This window comes from Dryobates pubescens, chromosome 22 (assembly GCF_014839835.1).
Source record: "Dryobates pubescens isolate bDryPub1 chromosome 22, bDryPub1.pri, whole genome shotgun sequence".
Classification (NCBI taxonomy): Eukaryota; Metazoa; Chordata; class Aves; order Piciformes; family Picidae; genus Dryobates; species Dryobates pubescens.
Window position 1 is genome coordinate 18611706 of NC_071633.1, and position 25489 is coordinate 18637194.

Below are 25489 nucleotides of genomic sequence, written 5' to 3' on the forward strand. Positions count from 1 at the left end.
TGATTCTAAGAGCAGCTTGGGCAGCCAGCGTGTGGCACAGCCTCAGCTCCAGGCTGCAATCTGTGACTGAGAACAATAAAACTGATAATGGGATCCTCATTTCCCCATGCTTAGTATGAAGAGCTCTTTGTAACAGCCTGGTAAAGGCAAATATGGTTAATGTTTTCAGACTCTTTAGATAGCTCTAAAAGCTGCTGTGAGAGCTGACGTTTCCATTGTCCCACACACAGCTGTTCTCCCTCCAGTCTCTCTTTAGTATTGTTTTCCTTTCATCTCTCTGCTCCCATTAGTGAAAACTGCCATGCCTCAGAAGACACAAAACTAATGAGCTTCAAAACCTAGCTAAGAAGATTCCTAGGGTACAGGTTCCATGGATTTTCCCATAACTAGTCCATCCTCTTGTTCTGATGATGTGTACAACTAACTCAGGATATGACACTGCAGAGAGCAGTCTGCAATGTGCAGTCCCAGACATGGAGGAGGCTGCCCAAAGAGGTGATGGAGTCTCTTTCTCTGGAGTGATTCCAAACCTGCCTGGACATAATCCTGAGCAACCTGATGCAGGTGAAGCTGCTTTAGCAGGGGGCTTGGAGTGTGATCTCCAGAGCACCCCACGCTGTGAGTCTGTGCTTCGGAATTCAGCACTAAGTAGTGTCAGGAAGAGCCTTACAGTTCCTAACCCCAGCGTACTCCGGTGAATCCCAGCAGTGCTTTTGCTCTCATCCAAGCTAATATAAACTGCAAAAATAAAACCAAAAGCTGCAGTGGAGACTTGCTCACTCTACAGCTCCCTGAAAAGGAGAGGCTCAGTCTGTTCTCCCAAGCAACAGTCTTGAGCTGTGCCAGGAAAGGCTTAGATTGGGTATTAGGAAAACTTTATACTCACCAAAAGGGTTGCCCAGACCTGGCCCAGGCTGCCCAGGGCAGTGGTGAAGTCCCCATCCCTGGAGGGGTTTCAAATGCTGGAGATGTGGTGCTGAGGGCTGTGGTTTAGTGGTGACCTGGCAGTGCTGGGTTAAAAGTTGGACTCTATGACCTTAAAGCTCTTGTCAGCCAAAATGATTGCATGATTCTACAGCGTGCAAAGAGCCATCTGCAGGGGACTTGAGCTTGGCTTTAGTGCTGCTTTTTGTGGTATGGCAACAGAGGTAGATCAGAAACATTTTCCCTGTGTCTGGTAGGAGTGCATAGTTATTGTAGAAATGTATCTGGAAAACACTTACTTAAAAGACTATTAAATACTTGATGTTTGGGGACAAAGAAGTGCAATTAGGCTTGGGGGGATGGCTTTGTGTGTTAGAGCACAGGTGATGTTCCAGGGTCTAAACAAAGGGGCACTATGAGTCTTGTTAGGGTAGAATTTATACTTGCTGGTCACTGATGTGTTGTTGAAAATGCCATTTCAACCCAAATCTTCGTTTTATCATCATTATAGGATTTGCTTTTTAGTTTTGGACTTCACAAGGGTTGGATGTGTTCAAGCCTGGGGCTACCTACTGCAAACAGGGTAAATTATCTTTAAAAATAGAACAGAAGGGCAGAAATAGAAATGAAGCCAGAGTTGTGTGTCCTCCTAACTGATAAGAATAGATCAATAACTTTAAAGCTGGAGACAGCCTTCCAGGAAAGCTGCAGGCCTGCTCTAAAGACCCACTGTTGATAAGCCAATAGTCAGAAATACAGCTGAGCAAGCTGATGTTCCAAATCATCCTGCCAGGAGCTGAGTTTTCCCCACCCATGTGGCAGGGCTTGGTTTTCAGACTCCCAATACCGAACACAAAGCCTCTGAAGGGGTTCTGCCATTCAGCATAGTCCAAAGTGCTCAGCATCAGCTATGGAGAAGATGTCCTGCTGTAGAAGTGCTTCTCTCCTGTGAAGGAAACTCTGTGGAATCCATGTTTTATTTCTTCTTTTCTCTCTTTTTCCCCTTAATGGATTGGCTCACAGCCTGCCCTTTGCTTCATTAGGGCAATACCCTGCATGGACCTCAGCTACAGCCAAGTTTGTAAATACATGCAAGAGAAGGCAGTGGGTGCATTCCAGGGCGTCCTCCTCAGCATGGTGCTGCAGAAGATGAGAGGGACAGAGAGTCAGTCATCTCTCTGCAGACAGCTGGGCAGGAGGTGCCAACATCTCTCAAAGTGTTAATCTTGCCCAGGAGTAGCTTGGTTGCCTTTTAAAGCAGCTCTTTGCCTGTCAGGCCGCTCGGTGGTGTCAGTGCAGCCTCCTGTATCTCCAGCAGGAGTGCTGCTGAAGGCAACATCTGGCTGCTCACAGCTGGAGAGGCTGGGGGGAATTTAATTCAGCTGGTCACAGATGTGGATCCAATCAGTGCTTCGCTCCTGGGCTTTGAACAGAACAAAAGTTGAGGACACGTAGGAGCTCTCCTTGGAGAGCCCTGCGGCTCCTGACCAGGCTCTTGGTCTGGGGCCAGGGCCTCGTAAACAGGTGTCAGCGTCCCAAAAAAAGATCTGCCCTCTCTGCCAGCAGTGGGTATCCTCCCTGGCACACAGCTCCACGGGCCAGGAGGAGTGACCCGGGGCTCAGCAATGAGCCACACTTGTCGGGTGGCAAACTGAGGCTTCCTTGACGTTTGCCTCACCTTACTTCTGAGGACGAAGCAGGGATTGCAGGCTCCAGCTCTGACAAACCTTCCATGCATCGGTAGGGGGAAAGAAAAAAAGGAGGAGAGGTGATGGGTGAGTCACTCACGAGAACTGCTTCTCTGTCCTTAGCCCAAGGATTAACCTGTAGCTTTGAACTGGGAAGACAGAGGGTGGAAAGGAATGGGTGAGATGTGCTGAAGGAGGGTTTTGCTGCTAGGGGGCAATATGTGGTAAGCAAAACCACAGTCGGGAGGTTTAATCTCGCTCCCTGTCCGAGTTGGTTTAACAAGAACCCAAAGCCCCCACACATTTGGGGTTGTTTACACTAGCACTGCTTCTTGGGGGGAAGGAAGGCCAAGACAAGAGCACAGTACAAACCAAAGCCACAAGCTCTCTCTCTAGGTGCATTTCTACATGAGGGCTTTATTCCATGTATTTGTGTGAGTGCATCACTTCCTCCCTGTAGCAGGGCTCACTACCCCTTCTGTGACCCGTCCACAACGTCTCACCTTAGCAGGTTATGGAAAGCAAGTCTTCAGCCTAAGGGATTTAAACCCCATACATAGTGTTTCAGAATGATTTTTGTGAGGGACTGGAGTTTTGTCTCCTTTAGAGTAATTTGCTCAGGACCTTATCCTGCATAGTTCTTTATTTTTCAATCTCAGTTCTATCACAGTTTATATAAGGAGGGGGAGGGGGAGAATTCTAATGGGGACATTTAAGAAGTCTTAAATCACATGGTGTAGTAACTCCCCTGCTTCGTCCTTGTTGAGAGCAACTGGGTCAGCTAACAGATCTCTTTATGGCTTTTTTGTTCTAGCCACATTCTTAAACACTCCTTTAAAAGAGAAAACAAGGGGAGATAAGAGAAGGAAAGAGAACAAGGGGAGATAAGAGAAGGCAGCTTCAGCAAAGTTATTAGTTTCAGGTTGAGCAGTGAAATAGGTTTTTGTTTGTTTATATATCCTCGTGCTGACTTGGTGATGCTGGTTTTAGAACTAGAGCAGGATGTCTCTGTAAACATTGCATTGTCTGGATGCAAGTTTCCATTTGGTTCAATGAAAAACTGCTTTTTGCCTGAGAATATCCAGCGGTTACACGTGGCTAGGGCTGTCAGAAGCTGGCTAAGGGAGCCCGAGGCGGCTGGTGGAGAAAGGACCTCTGCTTCTGGGGGAGACTTACAGTTCTGCCTCACGTAGTCACCAAAGGCTGAGCCTTACAGCTCTGCTTTAACTGGCCACCAAAGCCCAAGGAAGAAGGCTTGCCTATGTGAATGAAGGTTACAGCTTTCTGTGGTGGAAAACATCGTTAATTAATTAGTGTTCATTTTTCTGCAAGAAGAGTTTGGAGACTTTTGCAGCTGCAAGGGTAGTTTGAACACAGGAGCAGATGTTTGTGACTTTGAGGGGGCTGTGAATTACTTTAATCTTGTTTCCCATATTGTTCAAAGAGACTCATTGGAGACTCAAGAGGACAAGCAACTGGGGCAATGGCACAAGGTGTACACAGACCCTCCTTAACTCTACCTCTACCCTGCATTTGTCTCTTCTGATCTTTTCTTCCACCAGTTTCTGTCCTCATGTTGTCACCTCTGTGGCTCACAGAAGTTCCTCTGCTGCAGATGAGTGCAGTGGTTGCTTATTTTGCACTGGAAATGGGACCAAGCTCACTGCACCTGGTGCATCTCACAGTTTGCAAGGTCATTGCAGCATCTCCCCGCTCTGACTTGCAGCTGGAGGCTCAGTGTAATCCACAACATCCTGAGATCTTGGGGAAAATTCCCCCAGGGGCAGAAAGGTAGCTTGAGAGCTGCTGCAAACATCTCTTTCTGTGTCTTCTTTCTCTTGCTCTCCATGTTACCTCACTCCTGACACCAGGGCCAGCTGTTGAGACGTGCAGGATCACATACCCTATGGAGCTGTTCTGCACAGAGGTGCTGCCTCCAAGCCTGCTCTGTTGTCCTAGCTGGGACAAACACAGGGCTGGTAACAGCAAATGAGGGAACTACCTGGCAGTGCTTGTGCTAAGAAACTTCTGTTCTCTACTTGTCTCATGTTCACCAAGTACCTTCTCAAGCCTAGATCACTGCTGCTGTTGAAATTGATAGCAAATGCTTGTCAGGTTCTGCCGTGTAACAGAACGGGGATGTTTACAGACAGGCAAAGGATACTTCAAAGTGTGTCCTTCTATCAAGTATGTAAGTAAATATATGCTTAGCAGGGTGTTCTCTGGTTCCTAGCAAATATTGGGAAACGGCAAAGCAGTACATAATAAAGTGTCAAAGAAGTATTGGGCAGGTCTGAGGCTGTGTTCCAGGAATATTAGGCACTCCTGCTGTCTCAAAATCCATGGGTTTGTGATGAAGATCACAGTACATTAGAGGTTGGAAGGGACCTCCAGAGATCACTGGGTCCAACCCCCCTGCCAGAGCAGCATCACTTAGGCTAGTCCACACAGGAATGCATCCAGATGGGTTTTGAAAGTCTCCAGAGAAGGAGATCACAACTTCTCTGGGCAGCCTGTTTCAGTGCTCTGTCATCCTCACTATAAAGAAGTTTCTCCTCATGCTGAGGTGATATCTTCTATGTTCAAGCTTCAAGATCAGCTGTGCCTAGGGAGGAGAAAGGGCTGGTGGCTTATAAGGCTGGGTTGGAACACACCAAGCACTTCTCCAGGCCTATGCTGTGGTGTTTTCTGGTTAGTAAATAGCAGAGCCTGGATTAGTCAGCGTTGGAAGGCAGCAAAGCTGGCAATTTTCACAATGCTCTCCTCCTTCAGCTCCCAGCAGAGAGATTAAGATGTGACCCTGACTGAAATAGGATGTTAATGTGCTTCGTGCTCTTCGTATTACATCAACTCTCTTGCCATAAATAATTCTGAGCGTGAATTTATATTGAGATTAAATTACTGTCCTCCTTTAATAGGATTAACACAAACCAGAGATTCGTGTTTTTAAGCCTTTAAAGTACTCTGTTCCATATAAAAAAGCTGTTCTGTGTTCCTCAACAGAATGCTTTAATGGGAATCAATTATAATCCCTGGGCGTTTGTAATTACCAGAGCGGTTTGGATGGCTTTACTCACTCATACATCCTGACATCATCTGCAAGCACAGAAATCAGACTTGCTGTCATTAAGATTGTATCAATGAAGTTCTCACATTTCACATCTTTTCCAGTAGTTATAATAAACCCAGGTTGTATGATTCACTGCCTGCCTGTTGCCTGTTTGCTCTCTCTGGTTACTGCCAGGCTACTGATGTGTAAACAGAAAGGTAAATACCTGCTTGCAGGTGGGTGATTGTTTGGGCTTGCACAATAGTACTGAATCATTTCAGCAGGTCTCCTTGCTCTGTACTGGGCTCACAAGTGCAGCTCCAGAGCACAGGGAGCTCATTTGGACTCACTGAGGCTTGTGATTTTCTGCTCTGAACATATTACATCCTAATAGTAATTTCTGGACTAGCACTTCTCAGCTCACAGGTCCATTTTGAGCCAGACAAAGTACTCAGGCTCACTGAATACTTCTCTTCTAACATTCTCTGTGATAGCTGAAGTAACCAGGAGGGTTTTTTAGTACACTGTGAAAGGAGGAAAAAGGAGAGAGGACTTTTGCAGCACTTAAGCTATTGTTTCTTGAAAGTTGTTTCAGGCATTCCTCCAAAGGCACACACAGGTTGTTATGCTTAGGAAGCTTCAAAAGGTGGCTTCAAAAGGTTGTTGCATGAATATGTTTCAGCTCTAGAATAAAAGCTTGAGAACATGGGGTTCTGCAGCTGATCACACTGGTGTTGGTTCCCATGTCTTCAGGCTGTGTGTGCATGTGTATGTTGGGAAAAAGATTGCATACATGTGCTGGGAACGGTGACAAACATGCTGCTTGCTCCCACGAGACTGCTGACTTTTTGGCTGCCTCTTGCTATTACCCCATTAGAAAAACAAAAAAAAGGCTTCTTTATCTATGACAAATTCTTATTCAAGTGCTCTGCTGGGTTTGAGGATGCTGCCCCCAAGATCACTATTGGGGCATTTGAAAGAAAAGCCAAGAGCAGCAGCAGGGAGCTGCAGAGGTGTGGGTGTTGTGTGCTGTGCCCATGGAGCGTGTGAGGGTAGCTGCTGCTCAGCTGTTGTGCAAAGGCAATGGCACCAGGAGTGCTGCAGTTCCTAGGAATGCAGGCAGCTCAGTGAGTCACTCAGGGCAGAGATTTCTCTGATAACAGGGACTGAAATGAGGAGCACAAACTCAGGGTGGGAGTTCCAGAGAAGCATATCTACCAATTCCAGAGAATCAAGACTTTCCCACCAGTCATCTTCATCTCACTCTGATAAGCTCAAGAAATGTGCCAAGGCTTTGGCTGCACCTTCCTGTGGCTGCAGGTTGTTGTCTGAGTTAGCTCCCGCACGGCCCCGTGAAGCACATGGATTGCAGGTTCCTGTAGCTCCTTCCCACCAGGAAAGTTGGGTCAGGTTGTTTGGAGCTGTGTGTGATTGAGCCCTGACCATCCCCAGGGATCAGTGGAGATCTGGCACCTTGTTGGGCCCTTTCCCCATTATGTGGTCACCCATGTTGATAAAGAATTAACATTTATGCTCACAGTTTCCCTTGTTGCACCTTGTGTAAGCCTCCTGTCCTTTTGCTGTGCACCTGTGAGGAGAATGTGGCTCTGCCATGTCTGTACCTACTCAGCAGGTAGTTGAAGGCAAAAATGGGACCCCATGGTTTGTCTTCTCTTCTTTGGGCTGCATAAGCACTGCTCTTTCAGCCTCTCCTTGTGCATTCAAACCCCCTGGTCATCTTGATGGTCCTCCACTGGACTTGCTCGAGTTTGCTAATGCCCTTCTTGTGCTGGGGAGCCCAAACTGGGCACAGCACTCTCTGTGATCCTGCAAGTGTCAAAGACAGGGAAAAACCATCATCACTTGACCTGCTGTCTTTGCTTCCCTCTAGCCCAGTGTGCAGCTATCCTTCACCACTGAAGACAATTACTCACTTTGACCCTCTCCACCAGGACTCCCAGGTGCTTCTCTGCAGAGATATTTTCTACCTGGTCCATGCCCATTTTGTGCTCGTGCTTGAGACTGGTTTGTCCCAGGACAGGACTTGTGGTTCATGAGGCTGCACTCAGCCCGTTCTTCTAGTGGCAACCTTACCCTCCAACTTCTCAACCATGCTCCTCAGTCTTATATCAACTGTAGGCTTGGGAATGAGATTTTCCCCTGTCTCTTCCTTTCACATCATTCCTGAAGTTCAAGCAAATCCAGACAGGTAGCTTGGTGAAGAGGAGCAAGATGTTTCTGAGCTAAGACACAGCTAATTGAAAGCAATAGCTGTCCTCACCTCATCATAAGTGTGGTGGCAGGTCTCTGCAGGAGGGCAGCACTTTTCCTAGTGGGCCAATTCTGTACCATTTCTGCTGCTGTCTGCTCCAGAGGCAGGGTTGAACTGGTTGTAGCAGCAGACAGTGGTGATACAGCTGCTATGAGCACATGCTCCTCTGCAGGTTTGTGGTGTTTGTGTTTTGGGGGGGAGGCTAAATGTGAAAATTCTTCCTTTATCTGCACTCACAGACAAGCAGATCCTGCTCCCCTGTGCTTTCAAAAAGGCCACAATGCTGCAGTGTTTTACTTCAGTGTCAAAACGAATCCAGTCTGGGGGAACCTTGCCTGCCGGTGCCTGTGGAGGTGCACAGGCAGCCTCTGCTTTGCATTTTATCAGCTGACTGCTTGCTCAGGGAGATTTTTGCATCACCTCCTTTAGCACATCTATACATGCAGGTAATAGCTGCAAACAGCACAGGTGGCTGGCAGCTTGAGAGGGAGAAAACCTCAGCTTTTCAGAGCTGCCTAAGTAGGAATGGTTCAGCGAATCAGATGCAGCCCATGGGGGCTTGAGGGGAAAGCCACTACTCAGTTTTTCAGCATGAACAAGTGCTTGTTGAAGGAGAAAATCCTACTGAAAAGGGGGAAGCACCATGCCACCTGCCACCAGCAGCTCATTCTCAGGTGATTTTTTCCTTTTTCCCCTCCCATTTTCCCCTCTCTTCCCAAGAAATCATTCCATAAGGCCATGCAGTAAACACATCCTGAGAGAGCAGTGCAGAAAAGAAGTTAACAGAGCGCTGCTTTGGAGGAGGAAGGAGACCGAGGTAGGGCTGAAGAAGGCTGCAAGAAAGCTGAGAAGGGAGGCAGGGAGAAGGGGTGGGAGCCCTGCAGAAGGGCTCATTGGCAGGAGAAGGCAGGAGCAGGATACGTTTCAGCTTTTGGGTGGCTCTGGGAGGAGCAAGTGTTGGGATTAAAGTGTCTTGACGAAACTGTTCCTTTTCATCTCAGACGCAGACCACAGTGAGTTTCATGGGGTGGATTTTCTGCCAGAAGATCTCAGCAAGGCTCCAGAGGAGTCAGGAATGAGGATGAGCAAGAAGTACTCCTGTCTACCTGCTGAGGAGAAGGGCATCCACATCATCAACATCCGAGCTATTGAGGATATAGGATATGACCAGCACGAGAGTACAGTGAGTAAAGGACTGGCCAGAAGTGCCCTAACTGCTGTGCTGAGCTCTGCCCCTCAGCTTATTTCCCATTCTCCTCTTACCAGGATGCTCTGAAATCCTCTCTGTGTTTTTCAGCAGTGCTGAGGTGGGCTGCCACCAGCCACAGTATATTCCAGCTGAGTGGGGTTTGATCTTTGCTGGGAAGGAGGGAAGTGAGGGATCCTTGTTTAACCTGTAGCATAAAGCAGGGGTGGCTGTTCCCAGGGCAAGGAACCTGGCAGCAAGGCTGTGGAAAATTTCTTTGCCTATATAGAGTAGTACAGAGATGTCTAAAATTTCAAGCTCTTGTTAGCATAGGTAAGGCTAAACTACTCTGGAGCATACAACAGAGCTTTGAGCTCCAGTGTCATTAGTTGTGCCTTGGGTCAGTTCTTTAACTTTCTTTACAACAGAGGTTATAACATGAACACCCAACAAGATTAGGAGGTGGTTATGTCATAAACGCATTAAAAGTAGTTTATTCAGGTAGAGGAACTGAGGTGGAGCGGGCTGCATAACAGATCTCACTGGGGAAGGTGTAAAGCAGTGCTTGAGTCCTTGGGCTTGTGCTTAATTGTGATGGAGCATGGAGGAATCATTGTCAGTGTAAGACAGATCTGGTGACACTGAAACACCTTTTCTGTCTCAGCCTCAGGAGAGGGGAAATGAGCTTCTCGTGGACCAAGTCATTGTAACTCTATTCCCTCATAGCAGCACTGCAAGAAATGATGTGGTCTAGAAGTACCTTTCAGCATTGATACCCCACCCTGAAATACTCCAACCATTTCTCTTTAAAGCAGGACTGAGGTGCTTCTTCCAGTGTTTGGGTTACTTCTCTGCCTTGTTGGGGTTTGGCTGCTCTCATAAATGCAGAGATGCCTCGATGCTGTAGCGCCCACAGTGCAGCTGAGCGGTCAGGGAGCCTCCACAGGGTCAGCTTTCCGGCTGGGAAGCTCAGTGAGACACGAAGCAGCTCCCATGCAGTTCCTGCAGTGTGACCTGTCCCCTGCCTGGTGGCAGTAGCTGGAAGGAACAAGGACAGTAGGGATTTTCTGTGCAACTTTTCTCCACCCCAGGCATGCTCCAGGGGAAGAGGAGCTGTGGGCAGGATGCATTGACCTTTTCTGAGCTCCCCAGGCAGAAACAAGTGGCACACCCACTGCTCTTGTCTGCAAGAACCATCCTGCCCCTTTCCTTTATTGATTACCATCCAGAATAGAGCAGCTGATTGCTGTCCCTCGTAAAGCCAGGCCAGCAAGGGTAGGAAGTGGTTGGGATCTGAGCCTTTTGCTGTTTTATCTCCCTGCACTTAAGTGAACATCTCTCAGTTCAGGTTTTCAGAAGTTGATGATTAATTAATTAATATCCCCACAGCTTTAAACATTAAATACAATAAGCTATCTTAAAAGAAATCCCAGTGTCCCTGTGCCCTGTTCACACCTGTTTGGGGTTTTTTAGGGGGGGAATTTGGTGAATTTTTTGCTGGTTGGCCTGGTTTGGTGGGGTTTGTTTGGGGTTTTTGTTTGGGGTTTGCTTTGGCAGGTTGGGTTTTGTTTGTTTGGGGGGGTTGTGGTTTTGTTTGGGGGTTTTGTTGTTGTTTGGGGTTTTTTTGTGCATTTGTTTTTGGTTTGGGTTTGTTTGGGTTTCTGTTGGGTCTAGTGTTGGTTGGTTTGCTGGGTTTTGTGATGTATTGTTTTGTGATGGTCTGTGCATCTCCAAGGGTAGAGCTGTGAACTGGCCCTGAGAGAGAAGTGCAGCAGTGAGTAGCTGTCAGGACTTGGGTCTGTTTCTGCCCTGTGTGGGCTTTAGAGAAATGCTCAGAAATGGAACTGAGGTTTGAGTCTTGCATCTCTCACACCTTGCAACAGTCACACAGCATTAACTGAAGATGAGATTAAAGTCTTTGCCACCAGTAGCTTGCAAAGTGGCACAGGTTTTGTAAGTGGGGACAAGAAGGGATGGACTCAGTGAGCAGGGAACCCACTGCCCTGGCTCTGGTCCATCTGCATTGCTGGCCCTGCACCACGAGCAGCTGGCTCCCTTCAGTCTGTATCTAAGATGATCTCTTTCTCAGATGATGCAAACTTGCAAGGAGAGATAAGAGAAGTGAGAAATGTTTGCACATGGTATTAATCTGTTTGTCAGAACTGAAGGGCAGGTGTCTTGGGTGGAAAAGGACAGATGATCTTAGTGGTGATTAACCCCCAAAGGAGAAAACCAAATCCAGCAAGTAGCTGACTTGGGAGCTAGTGTGCTGGTAATGAGATTAAACCCCAGGCGTTTCAGCTATTTATTCCTGCCCAGTAAAGCCCCAGCTGGCTATCAGGGAAACTGCAGGTGTTAACTTGCAAAATTGTTTTGAGTCAGTAGCAGGGGGGGTTCCTCTCTCCTCTGTGCCTGCCGTTCGAAGATGGCTCACTGTGCGCCCCAGGCAAGCAGGAGCCCTTGGTGCGGCCACGCTGGCGTGAGTACTCATTCTTCTTCTCCTCTCTCCTCTCTCCACACCCCCATTCCCTGCTTCCAGTTATTAAATTCCCTATCCAAAAATCCAGATGCTGACTGCAAATATGGACTCTACTTCAGAGATGGCAAGAGGAAAGTAGACTACATCCTAGTTTACCATTACAAGAAGTCCTCGTCAGCGAAGACGCTCGGCAGGAAAGTTCATCACAATGATTCCGGTGTCCGAAGCACCAAGCAGGACCAGCCCCTTCCTGGGAAAGGAGTGCAGCTGGAAATGGGGGAAAGTGAGCCCCAGGTGGATTACCATGAAGATGACAAGAGGTTTCGCAGGGAGGAGTACGAAGGAAACCTTGTGGAGGCTGGGCTGGAACTGGAACGCGACGAGGACGTAAGAAGCCTTTTCACTCAGTTAAAGATGGGGACTGGTGGTCAGGCCATGGGAGATGCTGAGCCATTCCTCTCAGCCTGGTTCTGATCGAGGTTGCACAAGCTCAGCTCTTCCACAGCTTGATTTCAATCCTGGCAGCACCATCCTTCCCCACTGATTTAATTCTGTTGACAGGAATGGTATGGATTAGCTGGAGTGGTGGAAGTGCAAGCTCTAGGCATGCGGTTAGACTTGATCTAAAAGGTCTCTTCCAGCCTCAATGGTGCCATTGATTCTGTGATTCTGATGGGCTGTGGCAGTGCTAATGCCCCAGTGAGGTGAAGCTGCTTAATTTTCTTGGCCAGAACTTGTGCCACGTCCTCTGTTGCAACACAGCTTGCTGCTGTGTGGCTGTACCTACAAGTGAGGCTTAGATTGCTCTGGACACTCCTCTCAGTTTGGTGCCTTTGCAGGGTGCTGGGGTTTGGATAATTCCAGTTCTGGTGAAAAATACCTGACACAGTCAGTGTCATTTTTATACCTCAGTATAGAGCTGAAGAGAGCTCAATTGGCTGGAGAGGGTCTGGTCCCTGCCCAGGCACGTGGGGCTGTGCTGCAGTTTGCTCTTTCCATTCTTAGATGTGGACTGTCCAGCTCGTGATGCCTTTCACCTGCACCCTTAGAACCAGGGTATTCTATTAAAAGGCTACCAAAAGATTGCTGTGTGTGAAGTCCTGCCAGTGTATGATTAGCAGGAACAGCCACAGCCATATTCATTTCAAAGAAAGAGATTGCAATTAACTGATCCAACCAATAGGCCAGAAAAGCCCTGGGAGAGAGAGAGAGAGAGAGGGTAAGCATTTAGGCTGGGTTTGTTTACAGGAGCTAAAAGCTGAGATGAAACACCTAGACCCATGTGGTGGGTTGAAAGTGATCAAAGTGCTAAAAAAGAAGTAAAGCTGCTGTCTCTTAGTCACAAATTGCAGGCATTTATACAACAGTGTGTGTCTGGAGAGGTATAAAATACACACTTTGTATGCTGTAGTCACAGGATGTCAGGGGTTGGAAGGGGCCCAAAGAGATCATCGAGTCCAACCCCCAAATGTAAGAAACTCTTTCACTTCTCTGTCCCCCAGCTGAAAATCACAACTGCTTTCCATCCAACTTGCAAGTTGTTGTAGTCAGCTGGAATCCTGCCTGTGCCAAGTCAGAGACAATTAAATCCTTTGCAGGATGGGAGGTCCCCACCTATAGCATGTAATACGATTTGCAGTGATGTAGAAAGGCTCAGGATTCAAGCCTGGACACCCTACAAGAGAGAACTCTGTGCTTTCAGTACAAGATACCAGAGCAGGAATGTATAGAGATGAAAGCAAGCCATGGGGATCTACACCAGCTTCCATATGCCAGCACATCAGCGTAGGGGGAACAACCTGCAGTCACTTGGGCTTGGAAAGGTGCCAGGAAGCTGTGTTGGATGCCTCACTAATGGCAAAACATAGTGAAGTTTTCTTTGAACAGATGATGTTCACTAAATCACTTAAACTCTCTTCAACACCTCTGCCATGAGGCCAGGCTGAGAGGGTTGGGGTTCTTTAGTTTGGAGAAGAAAAGGCTCCAGAGAGACCTTCTGGTGGCCTTTCAGTGCTTAAAGGGGCTGAGCAGGAAGCTGGGGACAGACTTCTGAGCAGAACCTATTGGGACAGGACAAGGAGTGGTGGTTTGAAACTAAAAAAGGGAGAGTCAGATAAAAGTAAAACACCTTTTACACAGAGGATGCTGAGACTCTGTCCCAGGTTGCCCAGAGAAGGTGGTAGAAGCCCCATCTCTGGAACCATTGCAGGTCAGGTTGTTAGAAGCTCTGAGCAACCTGCTCTAGTTGCAGCTGGCCCCGCTGACTGCAGGGGAGTTGCACTGGATAAGCTTTAAAGGTCCCTTCCAAACCACTCTGTGATTCTATGAAGTCAATTCAAAGGCCTTACAGGAGGGCTGGAGCAGCTGGTTTCTAGAAGGCAGCGCAGAACACAGCTGTGTGAAAGCTGGAAAGAGCATTCAGGTTTCTTTCTGTTCCACTTGCTGAATACCTGCTGGTTTGATATCCTTTGTCCCATAGCTTTGAAATGATTACTCCTGTGGGAATAGATCTGGGCCAGGGGAGAGTGCCAGGAACAACCCCCCAAGTCCAGCCATCTAGAACAGAGCTCACAGAAGCAGCAAGGCCCAAGCATGCTGCTGGGATTAGCAGTAACATTTCTCTGTTTATGTCTTGCTGAATCCCCCTTACCAGCATTCCTCATTACTATGCACAGTGCTTTAATGTAGAGAGCCACGACTGGACCTGAGGCTGCTTCTCCCTTACTGCAGTTCTGGTCCTCTGAGGTACTGAGCAGCTCTTGGGAGGCACCAGGGACTCTCTCAGCTCCATTAATTACAGTGCACTCAAGAACCCAGACCGTTTGGCTGCATGCCTGTGCTTCAGATGTACCTGGCTCAGCCTATATTTGTGTCCACAGTCGTTAGCTTTTACTTCCCAACCAATTCTTATCTGTTTAACCTCTGGTAATTGTTCTGGAAGACAATAGCATTTGAGAGTCACAGCTTGTAGCAGCTCAGCACACAGAGGTGTCCAGGGATTGTCCTGTTAGAAACAGGCTGTCTCCAATGAGATTTATTTTGTTGGTGGTGATAGACTGTTTGTTCCTTAAACAGAGCTGAAACACAAGGGCAGCAGTGTTTAACCTGGGTAGTTTAATTTAGACTGAGTCTTAGGAAGAAGTTCTTCAGTGCAAGGGTGGTGAGACTCTGAAACAGGCTGCCCGGGGAGGTTGTGGATGCCTCCTGCCTGGGGGTGTTCAAGGCCAGCCTTGAGATGGTTTCTGAGGCCCCTTCTAACCTGAGCCATTCTGATTCTAATTTCTCTCACCAGTGACCTTTTCTTTCAGACTAAAATCCATGGGATTGGGTTTGTGAAAATACACGCCCCGTGGAACGTCTTGTGTCGGGAGGCAGAGTTCCTCAAGCTCAAGATGCCCACCAAGAAGGTGAGTCCTGGCTTTCCCTTTTCCCTCTGGAAGGCAGGGTTTGAGCATATGCTCATCTCTCAGCGCTTCACAAACAGACTTCTCTTCCCACAAGCACCTTTAAAACCCTCAGCTCATCTGTACAGAAAAGGAGAGCCAAGAACTTGTGAGGAGCAACTAGAAAGAGCTTGGGAGAAGGAAGGGAAATGAAGAACTCCTGGCTGCTAGCTCTGTCTGTGATACAAGAGACTTCATACCACACTTCACCCTCTCAGCCTGTTTTAAAAGAGGTTGCCATTGATGATGAAACCTGTGTGCATTTTGGAGGCTGTTTGTTTGTTTTCCTTAGCCAAACTGCTAAAAACACTCAGAAGCTTAACCATTTGTGTGCAGGAGACTTGCTGGGTTCAGTGCCTCTTCACACACATGGTCAGTCGTGTTTGCAGCAGCTGGGGTTACTCTCCCACCAAACATGTCAGCTTGCAGCCTATTTGAAATATCATTAAAGCACTGGCAGTGTATTTCCATCAGTTCTAGATTGCCGGTGATAGATAGCTACCTGTTCAGTGAGCACAGCTTGGAGATGGATTAATATTTAAACACATCCTAAGTGCATGTCCCCAGACTGCAGAGGGTAAGTCTGTAATGGAGAGAGAGACAGTCTCAAAGCCCAGCATCATTTATTAGAACACTAAACCCACACTTCTGCTTTGGATCTCATATTAATCCCCATGATTGCCTCCCTTACCACTGATTTTAATCAGAAGCATGATTAGATGAAACCAGTCTGTTGTGATGCTGCAGTTGAAGCTGCTTTGCCACAGAAGCAAGGATAGCATGAGCAATTTGGGGGTGTGATAGAGGCCACCTAAGCCTGCAGGCCTTGGCCAGGAGAAGCAATTCACAGATTCACAGAATGGGTTGGGTTGGAAGGGACCTTAAAGCTCATCCAATTCCAACCCCCAGCCATGGGCAGGGACACCTCCCACCAGCCCAGGTTGCTCAAGGTCTCATCCAGCCTGGCCTTGAACACCTCCAGGGAGGGGGCATCTACAATGTCCCAGGCAACCTGTTCCAGAGCCTCACCACCCTCACTGGAAAGAATTGTTTCCGTGTGTCTGGGGAGATCTTCAGACCCCTAAAGCCTCATTTGAGCCCTGCCCTGGATCTGAACATAGTTGATGTGGCTCAGAGAAGGAAGCTTGCAATCCTCTGTTGTGACCTGCTAACACAATTCCTGCTTTGAGTGCTACAGAACTGTGACAGACCATTCAAGATATTTTGGTTCCTTTATATGGAAGAGGGGAAACTCCTGAAAGCTGCACAGTATTCCCAGGAGAGTCCCCTGGAAGAGGAGACCACTTCTGTTGTTTTCCTCAGAGGCTCCACAGCTGCTTCATTTCTTTGTCCTATTGCACCAAGAAAACATTTACTGCCCGAGGAGCCGGTGCCCAGTGTAGCTCCACTGAACACCCCTGGCTGATTACTTGGAATCAACCACAGGCTGTGTTTTGGCTCTGAGGGAAAGCAGTAGGCTTCCTCTGCTTGCCTTGGTTGGACTTTCCCATCCATCTGTGTCCTTCTGAATGCTCTCAAGAAGGTCAGCTGCACCGCTCCCCACTTTGCTGGGATGTGTTACTGAATCGCTGGTTTGTTCCTCACAGTTCACTCTCCCTTGTGGCTGACCAAAAGCATTCAAGTTGCCCTGTTTTTATCCTCTCTGCCCACCCAGATGTATCAGATCAATCAGACCCACGGGCTTCTGAAGAAGATCAATTCTGTGATTCAGAAAATAACGGAGCCCATCCAGCCCAAAGTGGCAGAACACAAACCTCAGACGGTGAAGCGTCTCTCCTACCCCTTCTCCAGGGAGAAGCAGCACTTGTAAGTGAGAGCTGTCCCCGGGTCCCAGCCTTGCTGGCAGCAGATCAGGCACTGAAAGGTGGGAGGGAAAACAAACATCAACACTTCAGAAGGATCACTGTAAGGAGTATTTCCATTCTGCAGTAAAGGTAGGGGGGGTTGGCTCGATGTTGAGGAAGGAGGTTTTGCAGAGCCCTCCTTTGAAACCTCCGTTGTAGCTGCTGTTACGGCATTGAACACCTGTCTGTGTAACCACTCACATCAGCTGTTGGACTGCCAAACACAACTTACAGTGTGGTTTACAACAGCTTCTTTTCCACCTGAAATAAAATGCTCACTGAAAGTCATAGCCAGAGATGTGGGTGGATAAATAGCAGAACAGTTTAATTCAGCTGCTATGGGCAGCTCACAGATGTCCTGCCAGCCAGGCCTCCTCTTTGGAAGTGGTATGAAGTCAGTGGTAGCTTTGCCATCGATTTCAGATCAGTCAGAGGAGCTGCAAATGTGGGTGTAGGAAAAAATCACAAGGTGGGGCCCAGCCAAAGTTTCGACTGGCCAGGATTGCTTTGCTGCTGCTCTTCCTTGGCCAGCATCCCAGAGGAGAAGCTTTGAAGACTGAGTTTATGTAAGTGCCAGCTGGAACAAACAATAGTCCTAGGGCAGGATTTCTTCACTCTGAATGCAGGGGGGGTTAGTTTTTAATCAAGGGATGCAGAACACTGATAAGAGTTGTGTATTAGATTAGCAAACAAGTTAGCTGGAGCAGTCAATGTGTGTGACATTTGACATGCCCTTGGATTTGCAGGAAATCTATTTTGGTATTCATTGCATGTGGGAGGTTCCTGCAGCAAAGGAGCCTGGTGGCTCAGAGAAAGCCCCAAAGATGCTCCTTGGTGTAGGTGTGGATGTGTCTCATGCAGTTTGCAGTGGTGGCTTTTTCCAGTGAGACCAGATGCTGTCTGAGTAAGGAGGACAACAGTGGTTTCACAGGGTCCACACACCACGTGAAGATGATCAGGAGGTATTTAAGGCCACCAGTGATTGTGGAGTCAACTTAAATGGGTAGCATCAGTCTCTCTTATGCAGAAAACCCTGCAGATAAACTGAGTGAAGGGTACCAGCAGCCTTAATCTTTAAATGGGAGAGTTGTGGTGGCCTGCCTTTGTAACAAGCTTTCTACAAGCACTTCTTTAATGTTAGCTACAAGAGATCCCCAGGAGAGAGGAAAACATTGAAGGGGTCAACAAGAGCAGGAAATTACTGGCTGCCTTTTAACCTAATGGGCTTCCTTCTGATCTTTTAACAGATTTGATTTGTCTGACAGAGATTCCTTCTTTGACAGCAAAACCAGAAGCACCATAGTAAGTACTGCAGATAACTCAGGTATGGTGGATGTTGCCATAGGCACAGCGTTCACAGTCCCTCTGCCAGCTTTAGTGCCATGTCTGCTGCAAGCTTGCCTTTCTTAACCCAATGCCAGGACAACCTGTGACATCAGGTATGGGAATCAGAAATGGAGCATTTCCAGCTGCAGCTTCTGTGCTGAACATTACAGCTGAAACAAGAGCAATGCCTCCAGGTCAGGAAATTGCACCTTGCTCTGGTTTGTTTCTGCATCGCATCCCCCTGACACACAGCTCGGGGGCTGGGCTGAGTCTTGCCTCTCCTCCTGCTGGAGGCTCTGTCTGCTGCAGTGCTTGCATGGGGCTGCTCCTCTCCTCACTGAATTTCTGCTGTTCCCTTACAGAAACGAAGGGTAGTACAGGAACACAATATCACAAACTACATTTGAGTGCTTCCCTGTGACTCACAGAGTGGGGGAGAAGGTGCAGCTGCCTTTGTAGGCGCTGAGGAGGGATTGAAAAGCCTTCTCATATGACATCCAGGGCAGCTGGAAGGGACCATGCCAAGCAGCACTTGCTGCAACACTTCTCAAACTGGACTCTTTGCCCCATTCCACTGCTGCTAATCATCCCCTTGGAATGTGACTGTGAGCCTGCTTTTATCATATATTTAACATTGTCCTTTTGGGATGCTAGAGTGGTTTCAAAAAGAGCTTAGATCACAATTAGAGCTGCCTTTTGTTGCTATGGTGATAAGGGCTATAAGATATCTGACTTCCTTTTCCTGCTCTGAAATTCCAGTGTGTGGACCTCAGGATGTAGTTCCCTTGGAGTCTGAGGTACACTGGTTTGATGTGAGTGCAGGTTATCAGGCCTAGGTCATGCTGAGGAGGGGCAGATGCAGAAGCACAGAAGTGGGGGGAAAAAAATCCCAAAGGACAAACATTGAAGTGGTTTGTGATAAAAACAGTTTCAACTGAGACTGGGAAAAAAGGCACAGCTTTTGTTTGTAGACTTTCATATCTAGATGCACAGCAAAAAGCTCTTGTGAGTCTAAACTTGAAGGGGCAAATGAAGAGTTAAAATGCATAGCTACAGACTGAGAAAGGGAGCAAGCCAAAATGGCACAGTAGGGCAAGAGAGAAAATGAACAGAAAAATGAACTGAAACAAAGTGAGCTCAGAGCAGAGGAAGAAGAGGGATGGGGTTTGGGGAAGCATAGGATGATAGAATTGTTAGGGTTGGAAGGGACCTCAAGGATTATCCAGTTCCACCCCCACTGCCATGGCCAGGGACACCTCACACTACAGCAGGTTGCTCACAGCCACATCCAGCCTGGCCTTCAAAACCTCCAGGGATGAGGCTTCCACCACCTCCCTGGGCAACCTGTGCCAGGCTCTCACCACCCTCCTGGGGAAGAACTTCTTCCTAACATCCAATCTGAATCTACCCATTTCTAGGTTTTTTTTTTCTATTCCCCCCAGTCCTATCACTCCCTGACACCCTGAAAAGTCCCTCCCCAGCTTTCTCGTAGCCCCCTCTAGATACTGGAAGGCCACAATAAGGTCTCCTTGGAGCCTTCTCTTCTCCAGACTGAACAGCCTCAACTCCCTCAGTCTGTCCTCCAGAGCAGCTCCAGCCCTCTGCTCATCCTCCTGGCCCTTCTCTGGACACCTTCCAGCACCCTGAGATCCTTCCTGTACTAGGGGCTCCAGATCTGGTCACAGAGCTCCAGCTGTGGTCTTGCCAGAGTGGTGCAAAGGGGGAGAATCACCTTCCTGGCCCTGCTGGCTGTGCTTCTCTTGCTGCAGCCCAGGATGGGGTTTGCTTTCTGGGCTGCAAGTGCTCACTGCTGTTGAGCTTCTCATCCCCCAGCACCCCCAAGTCCTTTTCTTCAGGGCTGCTCTCAAGCCAGTCCCTGCCCAGCCTATATCAGTTGCCTGGGATTGCCCTGAGCCAGCTGCAGGACCTTGCCCTTAGTCTTATCGAACCTCAAGGAACACCAGGCATGCAACAGGAATGCTGCTGGTGTGCTGCTTTGTTTGCAATACCTGTAAGTCACCCAGTGTAAAAGACACCTTGCACATGTCTCAGCATCATTTCACCCTGTGTGCACTTCTCTTTGTGTTCTTGTTTCTGCCAGCTCTCCCCTGCCTTTCTCGTAGGTATTTTTAAACCCCACTGCAAATATTGACCCTTCCGCCTGCTGCAAAATGAACAGGAATCTTGTCACTCCCTGGGAGTCTTTGCTGAATAGAACTAAGCCAAAGACCTTTTACTTATTAAATAACATGAAATACATTATATAAGTGGAAATCTCTGTGACTGCCCCTGGGCTCGCTGGAGTTCCAAGGCGGCAGACAGATGAGCTGTGGGCTTGCCCCAGATGCCCTCGCTCGCTTCCCTTTGTGAACTGGGCAAGCAGCAGCCAAGTTGGCACAGGGACTAGTGAGCATTCCTGGCTGCCCAGGCAGGCCAGTGAGCAGGCAGCAGGTGCCTTTGCCCATGGTTTTCCCCTGCTGCCTGCTCCCCTGCCAGCTTTGCCTCAGCCGGGCACTTGCCCTGGTTAAGAGCATCGTCACCTGGGAGCGGCACAGGGTGAAAGCTTGACGGCCTGGGCAGCCTGCTGAGATGTTCAAAGGTGATTTACCAATAAATCCTAAACTAAATACATCTGCTGAGCCACTGAGGTCAGGCCAGCTCAGAATTTTTAAGGTCAGCCTGTGTTAGTCCAGTTTGTGATAAATGGCTGCGTGCTGTGTACGTGTTAGGAGCCGAGGCTCTGCTGAAGTCCCTGGGTTGAAGCCAGCTTGCACCATCAGAGACAAGAGCTGGCCCAGTGCACCGGCTGGGCTGGGTAGAAGAGGGCTTCTGGTCCTGGATCAGTGTCCAGGAGGAGTGAAAACAGCATTGCTGGGCCGGTTAGATGTAACCCTGCTTCCCCCAGTCAATTGCTGGGGTGGCTGGCTGTTGAGGGAAGCCTTTCTCTCATTTCCAGGTAACTCTGCATGGAAATCTTTCTGCTCTGCTCTGCTGACTACCTTGACTTTTATTAAAGAATGATGACTTCATCCACATCTTGGGTTTGCCAATATTTGAGCTGTACACAAAAGTGATTGTGCTTTCCACTGGCAGTGTTTGCAGTAACCCTTTCCTCCCTTTTCTTTGACTTCTCTAGGTTTATGAAATATTGAAAAGAACAACGTGTACCAAAGCAAAATACAGCATGGGTAAGGAGCTTCCTTTAGCTTTAAGATCAGTGCTGCTTTCGGGTAGTGCCAATAACTGCACGATGTAACTGGCTGTGGAGTTTAGCGTTTGGGTTGGTTGAGTTCCCCCCCTCCAGCTCTGTGATTTGATGCATGTGGATATAATTGTTTTAGCTGGAAATGTAATTTAATTAATGGAGCTGTTTGGATTTTTTTCAAATGTGAATTCATAGATTGGATTCTAAATTAATTGGTAGGTGAGTGTGCAGCCCCTGCAGATGTGAGCATGTAGCCCCTGCACTGCTCTGCATCACACCCAGTCCTAGATCCTGATAGTCCTTTGCAGCAGGACTGGATGTGATTATAGACCAATGGCTAAGATGTGCTCTGCTCTGGGTCCCTTTTCCACGCCCTGAAGTGGCTGTGAGGACATTCAATAACTTCAGTGAAAGTCTGTGGCTTGGCTCCTTCCTTTAAATAGGAACCTCACATTTTGGTTGTGGGATGGCTTTTCAGTGACTTGAGTGGAATGGTCTGAAGTGACTGCTCAGTGCTGTGCTGAGTGGAACTGACATGAACCCTGTGGAACAGCCAAGGACTAAGGCACACCCTGAAAGGTGGCCCAGCTTTTAGCCCCCCCAAACAGGTGTTGGGGTGAAGCTTATCCTGCCACAAGATTTCAGCCTTAGGGTTTGTGCTCCAAGAACTCAGTTCATAATACAGGGAAACAGCAGTTGCAAATCAAGTTCCCTTGAGGATTTGTTGGCTGCTCAGCTGTTACAGACTTCATTTTGTATGTACCATGACCTACAGGTATATACAGGTATATACTTGATTGTGGGACCAAAGTTAACAGTCAAGGGTCAGCCAAATGATATAAAGTGGAAGGCTGAATTCTGTCATCCCAGCTTCTTAACAGACAAGCAACAGAAAGGTCTGTGAGAAAGGTTCATGACCATGGTGGGGGGGAAGTTTGATAGCTGTTGGAATCTGTTATAGCACTGATTTGCCTACAAGCAGCTAAATAAACCAATAAGAACTTGAATTACAGGTAGTTCTGTTCAATATTGACCCATCAGCTGGGTGGAAATACAGCAAATAGCACAAAGGATAACCATGCCAGAAATGATCTCCACGCTTTGGCTTTTCTGTTGCAGTAAGGAGATACAATGGCCAATTGTTGAGCCCTTCCATGCACTGAATGTTGGTGGCCAGCCAGCATTAACAGAAGAGCTCTTTCCCTGTAGCATGGGAAATCCAAACTAATCTGTGACTTCCAGGACCCTTTCTGAGTCTGGGGCTGGATGGTTGTCATTGGGAATTACGTATTTGCACTCTTGAAAGAGGAAGGTCACACAGCTCAGTTTAAATTCTTGCCTTGGAGTTTGTTACTCACTTGAGTTGTTATTTTCTTCTTTTTTTTATGTTCTGTTATTTTTTTTAGTCCAGAAATGGGACACTCATTTGAGATTAGTGAACAGGGCAGAGGCTAAAGGAAAGTGTTAGGACTCCTGGACCCTCCTTCTGCCTCAGCCTGGCAAGGTCACACAGTATACCTAATAACAATGCCACTAGGGCAGCCTATCCATGGGGATACTCAGCATAACTCAGTTGTGCCCTTTGTGTTCCAGCACTGGAACTCTGGGTTACAACTCAGCAAAGGTTGTGAACAGATTTGAGCAAACAGAGATAATGCTGCAGCGTTTCTGCCCAGCAGGAAAAGGCAGCTGCCCACTGAACACTGCAGGCTTGGTTATTTGTTTTGCACATCTTCAAATGTGAATCTGCCCTCACTGCTAAAGGCTGGTGTGGAGAAGGGTCGTGTGTAGCTCTCTGGTCAGTCACACAGCCCTAGGGAAGAAAAATAGTTTATCTGCTGAGTTGTTTCAGCCAGGGGCATGGAAACATTTGCAGATGTTTCACAGCACTGCATAAGCTGAACCTGGACTTCGAAAATTAATGATGCTGCAGGACACTGAGCACTCCTGGAGCACTTCCTCCAGCAAGGGATTAGTATCTGAGTAATGTTAATGAAGCTGAAAAAGTCTCATTTCAAGAACAAGCAGGAATTTCTGGGTGAACCCACAGTGAGCTGTTCCCTGGCTTCCTAGTTCCTTCCAGTGCAGTCCCACACTCTGGCAGCAGTGCCCTGACGGGCAGCATGGAGCACATCATTTGTCTGGTCTAAGTCCTTTTAAATTACCCAGGATGAATCCAGTGGCTGGATTCTTTCTTCTGGTTTGTTTTTTTTATTGGCTTTATTAATCAGCTTGGCCTTGCACAAAGATAAGCACTTGGCTTAGCTCTGATTCAGTGCCCAGGGCAGGTTCACTGAATCCCCCAATGCGTCTTCACGGATAACAGGACGCCTCCAGACGTGGCTAATGCTCCAGAATTGGAAGTAGCTATATTAGAGCCAGCAGCTGCAGCAGTAATATGCCACAGAGAAGTAATATGCTACAGTCCTCAACGGTCCAGGTCCAGCTGGGTGACCTCTGGGAACAGTGCAGTGAGCTGCAGTTTGCAAGAGCCCCTCACCCTCCTACCCCTCCAGCCTTCCTCTTAACTCCTCCCAAGCCACCCAAGTTCTTGGCACTCTGTCCCCAAGTCAAGGAGTGACTCCTCAGCTGGGAGGGCAGGACTCCTCCAAGTCCCTGATGCCACATACATGATGTAGATGCTTTCAGCCTCATGCATGTCACTAATAAACGGCTGTGTAAACAGGGAAAGGAGAGGGAAGAAAGAAGGAAAGTGCCCTCTTAAATAAAAGACGAAAGTGTGGTAAATATGGTAAGTATTGCCCCCAGGGCTTCGCAAAGGCTTTCCCTACCATTCCTCTAATCAATCTGAAACCTGAACTCCCAGCTCTGTGTGGGTGATGCCTGCGTGTGCGTGGTGCCCTGTGCCATCGGTTCCGGCCACGGCCTTCTCGTGAGCCAGCCTCCTGCTCCACACTTGCCAGTCTGCAGGCTTGCCCTTCAATCAAGCTGACCTTTCAGAAAATGTGATTTATCTTCATAACTAATTCCAAGCCATTGGCTTCTAATTCCTGATTCTCAAATATATGTTTTTATATATATGACTTCCTCTTGCTCTCTGCAGTTTTCCATTTCATAAACTGAGTCATGTTTAATAACCTGTATGATTAAAAATGAACCTCTGTGGTAAGGAATGAGATGGCAGAGGAGTCGTCCTCTGAGCAGGTGACTTATTTTGGGGGAAGTCTCCAGGAAGGATGATGAAGTGAGGCTCCCTCACCTCGATTTGTAGGTAACTACCATGTCTTTGTTTTTCAAGGGATCACCAGTCTGCTTGCCAATGGAGTTTACAGTGCTGCTTATCCTTTGCATGATGTAAGTGATCTTACCCTGTATTTTACATGTCTGATACCTGACACCGAGTCCTGAATGTTCTGTGCATGAACAGCATCATTCCAAGCAGAGTGGTTTGGACCTGCCTTCCTGCCCTCCTGCATCACCACTGCAGTGACTTCTGCAGGTCGTTCCCATCACTCTGCTTGGTTTTAATGGATTCCCCACCTCTGCTCTACATTTGGTGACCAGAGCATTAAAACATAACATTAGAAGAGTTGTTCTGGTCATTTGGATCTTGTGCTGATGAATAAAGGAGGTCTGGTTGTGGATGTGAAGGTTGGAGGCTGCCCCAGCTGCAGTGACCATGAGATGGTGGAGTCCAGGATCATGTGAGGAAGCAGCAGAGTATTAAGTAGGATTACAGGAACCAGCTTTGACCACTTGAGAGACCTGCTTGGAAGAATCCCATGGGTTAGGGCCCTAGAAGATGGGGAGACTCAAGAGAGCTGGGGAGAGAGCTGGTTACCAATCCCAATGAATCTGTTGTTTTCTGACCTTCTGCTCCCAAGGTCCCTGGCATCAGTGCAAGGAAACATTTATCTTATCCCTGGGGCACCAAGTGCCCAGTTCCCTCGTCCACATCTCCCTGGCATTCTCCTTGCCAGAACAGAGATGTCAGTGGCTGTGTGCTCATGTGATTGGTTGCTACTGGAGGCAAAACCATAGGTGAGAAGTTGAAGTAACATGTTTGATGGGGCTGGATGTGATCATAGACC

The 25489-nt window shown here is 48.0% G+C and overlaps 1 protein-coding gene across 2 annotated transcripts in view; it reads left to right on the forward strand.

Moving 5' to 3' along the window:
- The window catches only part of ANO1 (anoctamin 1), an 82803-nt gene that overhangs the window by 26633 nt on the left and 30681 nt on the right, over positions 1–25489 (forward strand). For both annotated transcript variants that reach the window (XM_054171679.1, XM_054171678.1), the window contains exons 2-9: positions 8935–9116; positions 11659–11985; positions 14907–15005; positions 16717–16868; positions 18154–18208; positions 21369–21420; positions 24124–24189; positions 24697–24752. In XM_054171679.1, the coding sequence (XP_054027654.1) occupies positions 8935–9116; positions 11659–11985; positions 14907–15005; positions 16717–16868; positions 18154–18208; positions 21369–21420; positions 24124–24189; positions 24697–24752 (989 nt within the window). The remainder of the gene's footprint in view (positions 1–8934; positions 9117–11658; positions 11986–14906; positions 15006–16716; positions 16869–18153; positions 18209–21368; positions 21421–24123; positions 24190–24696; positions 24753–25489) is intronic.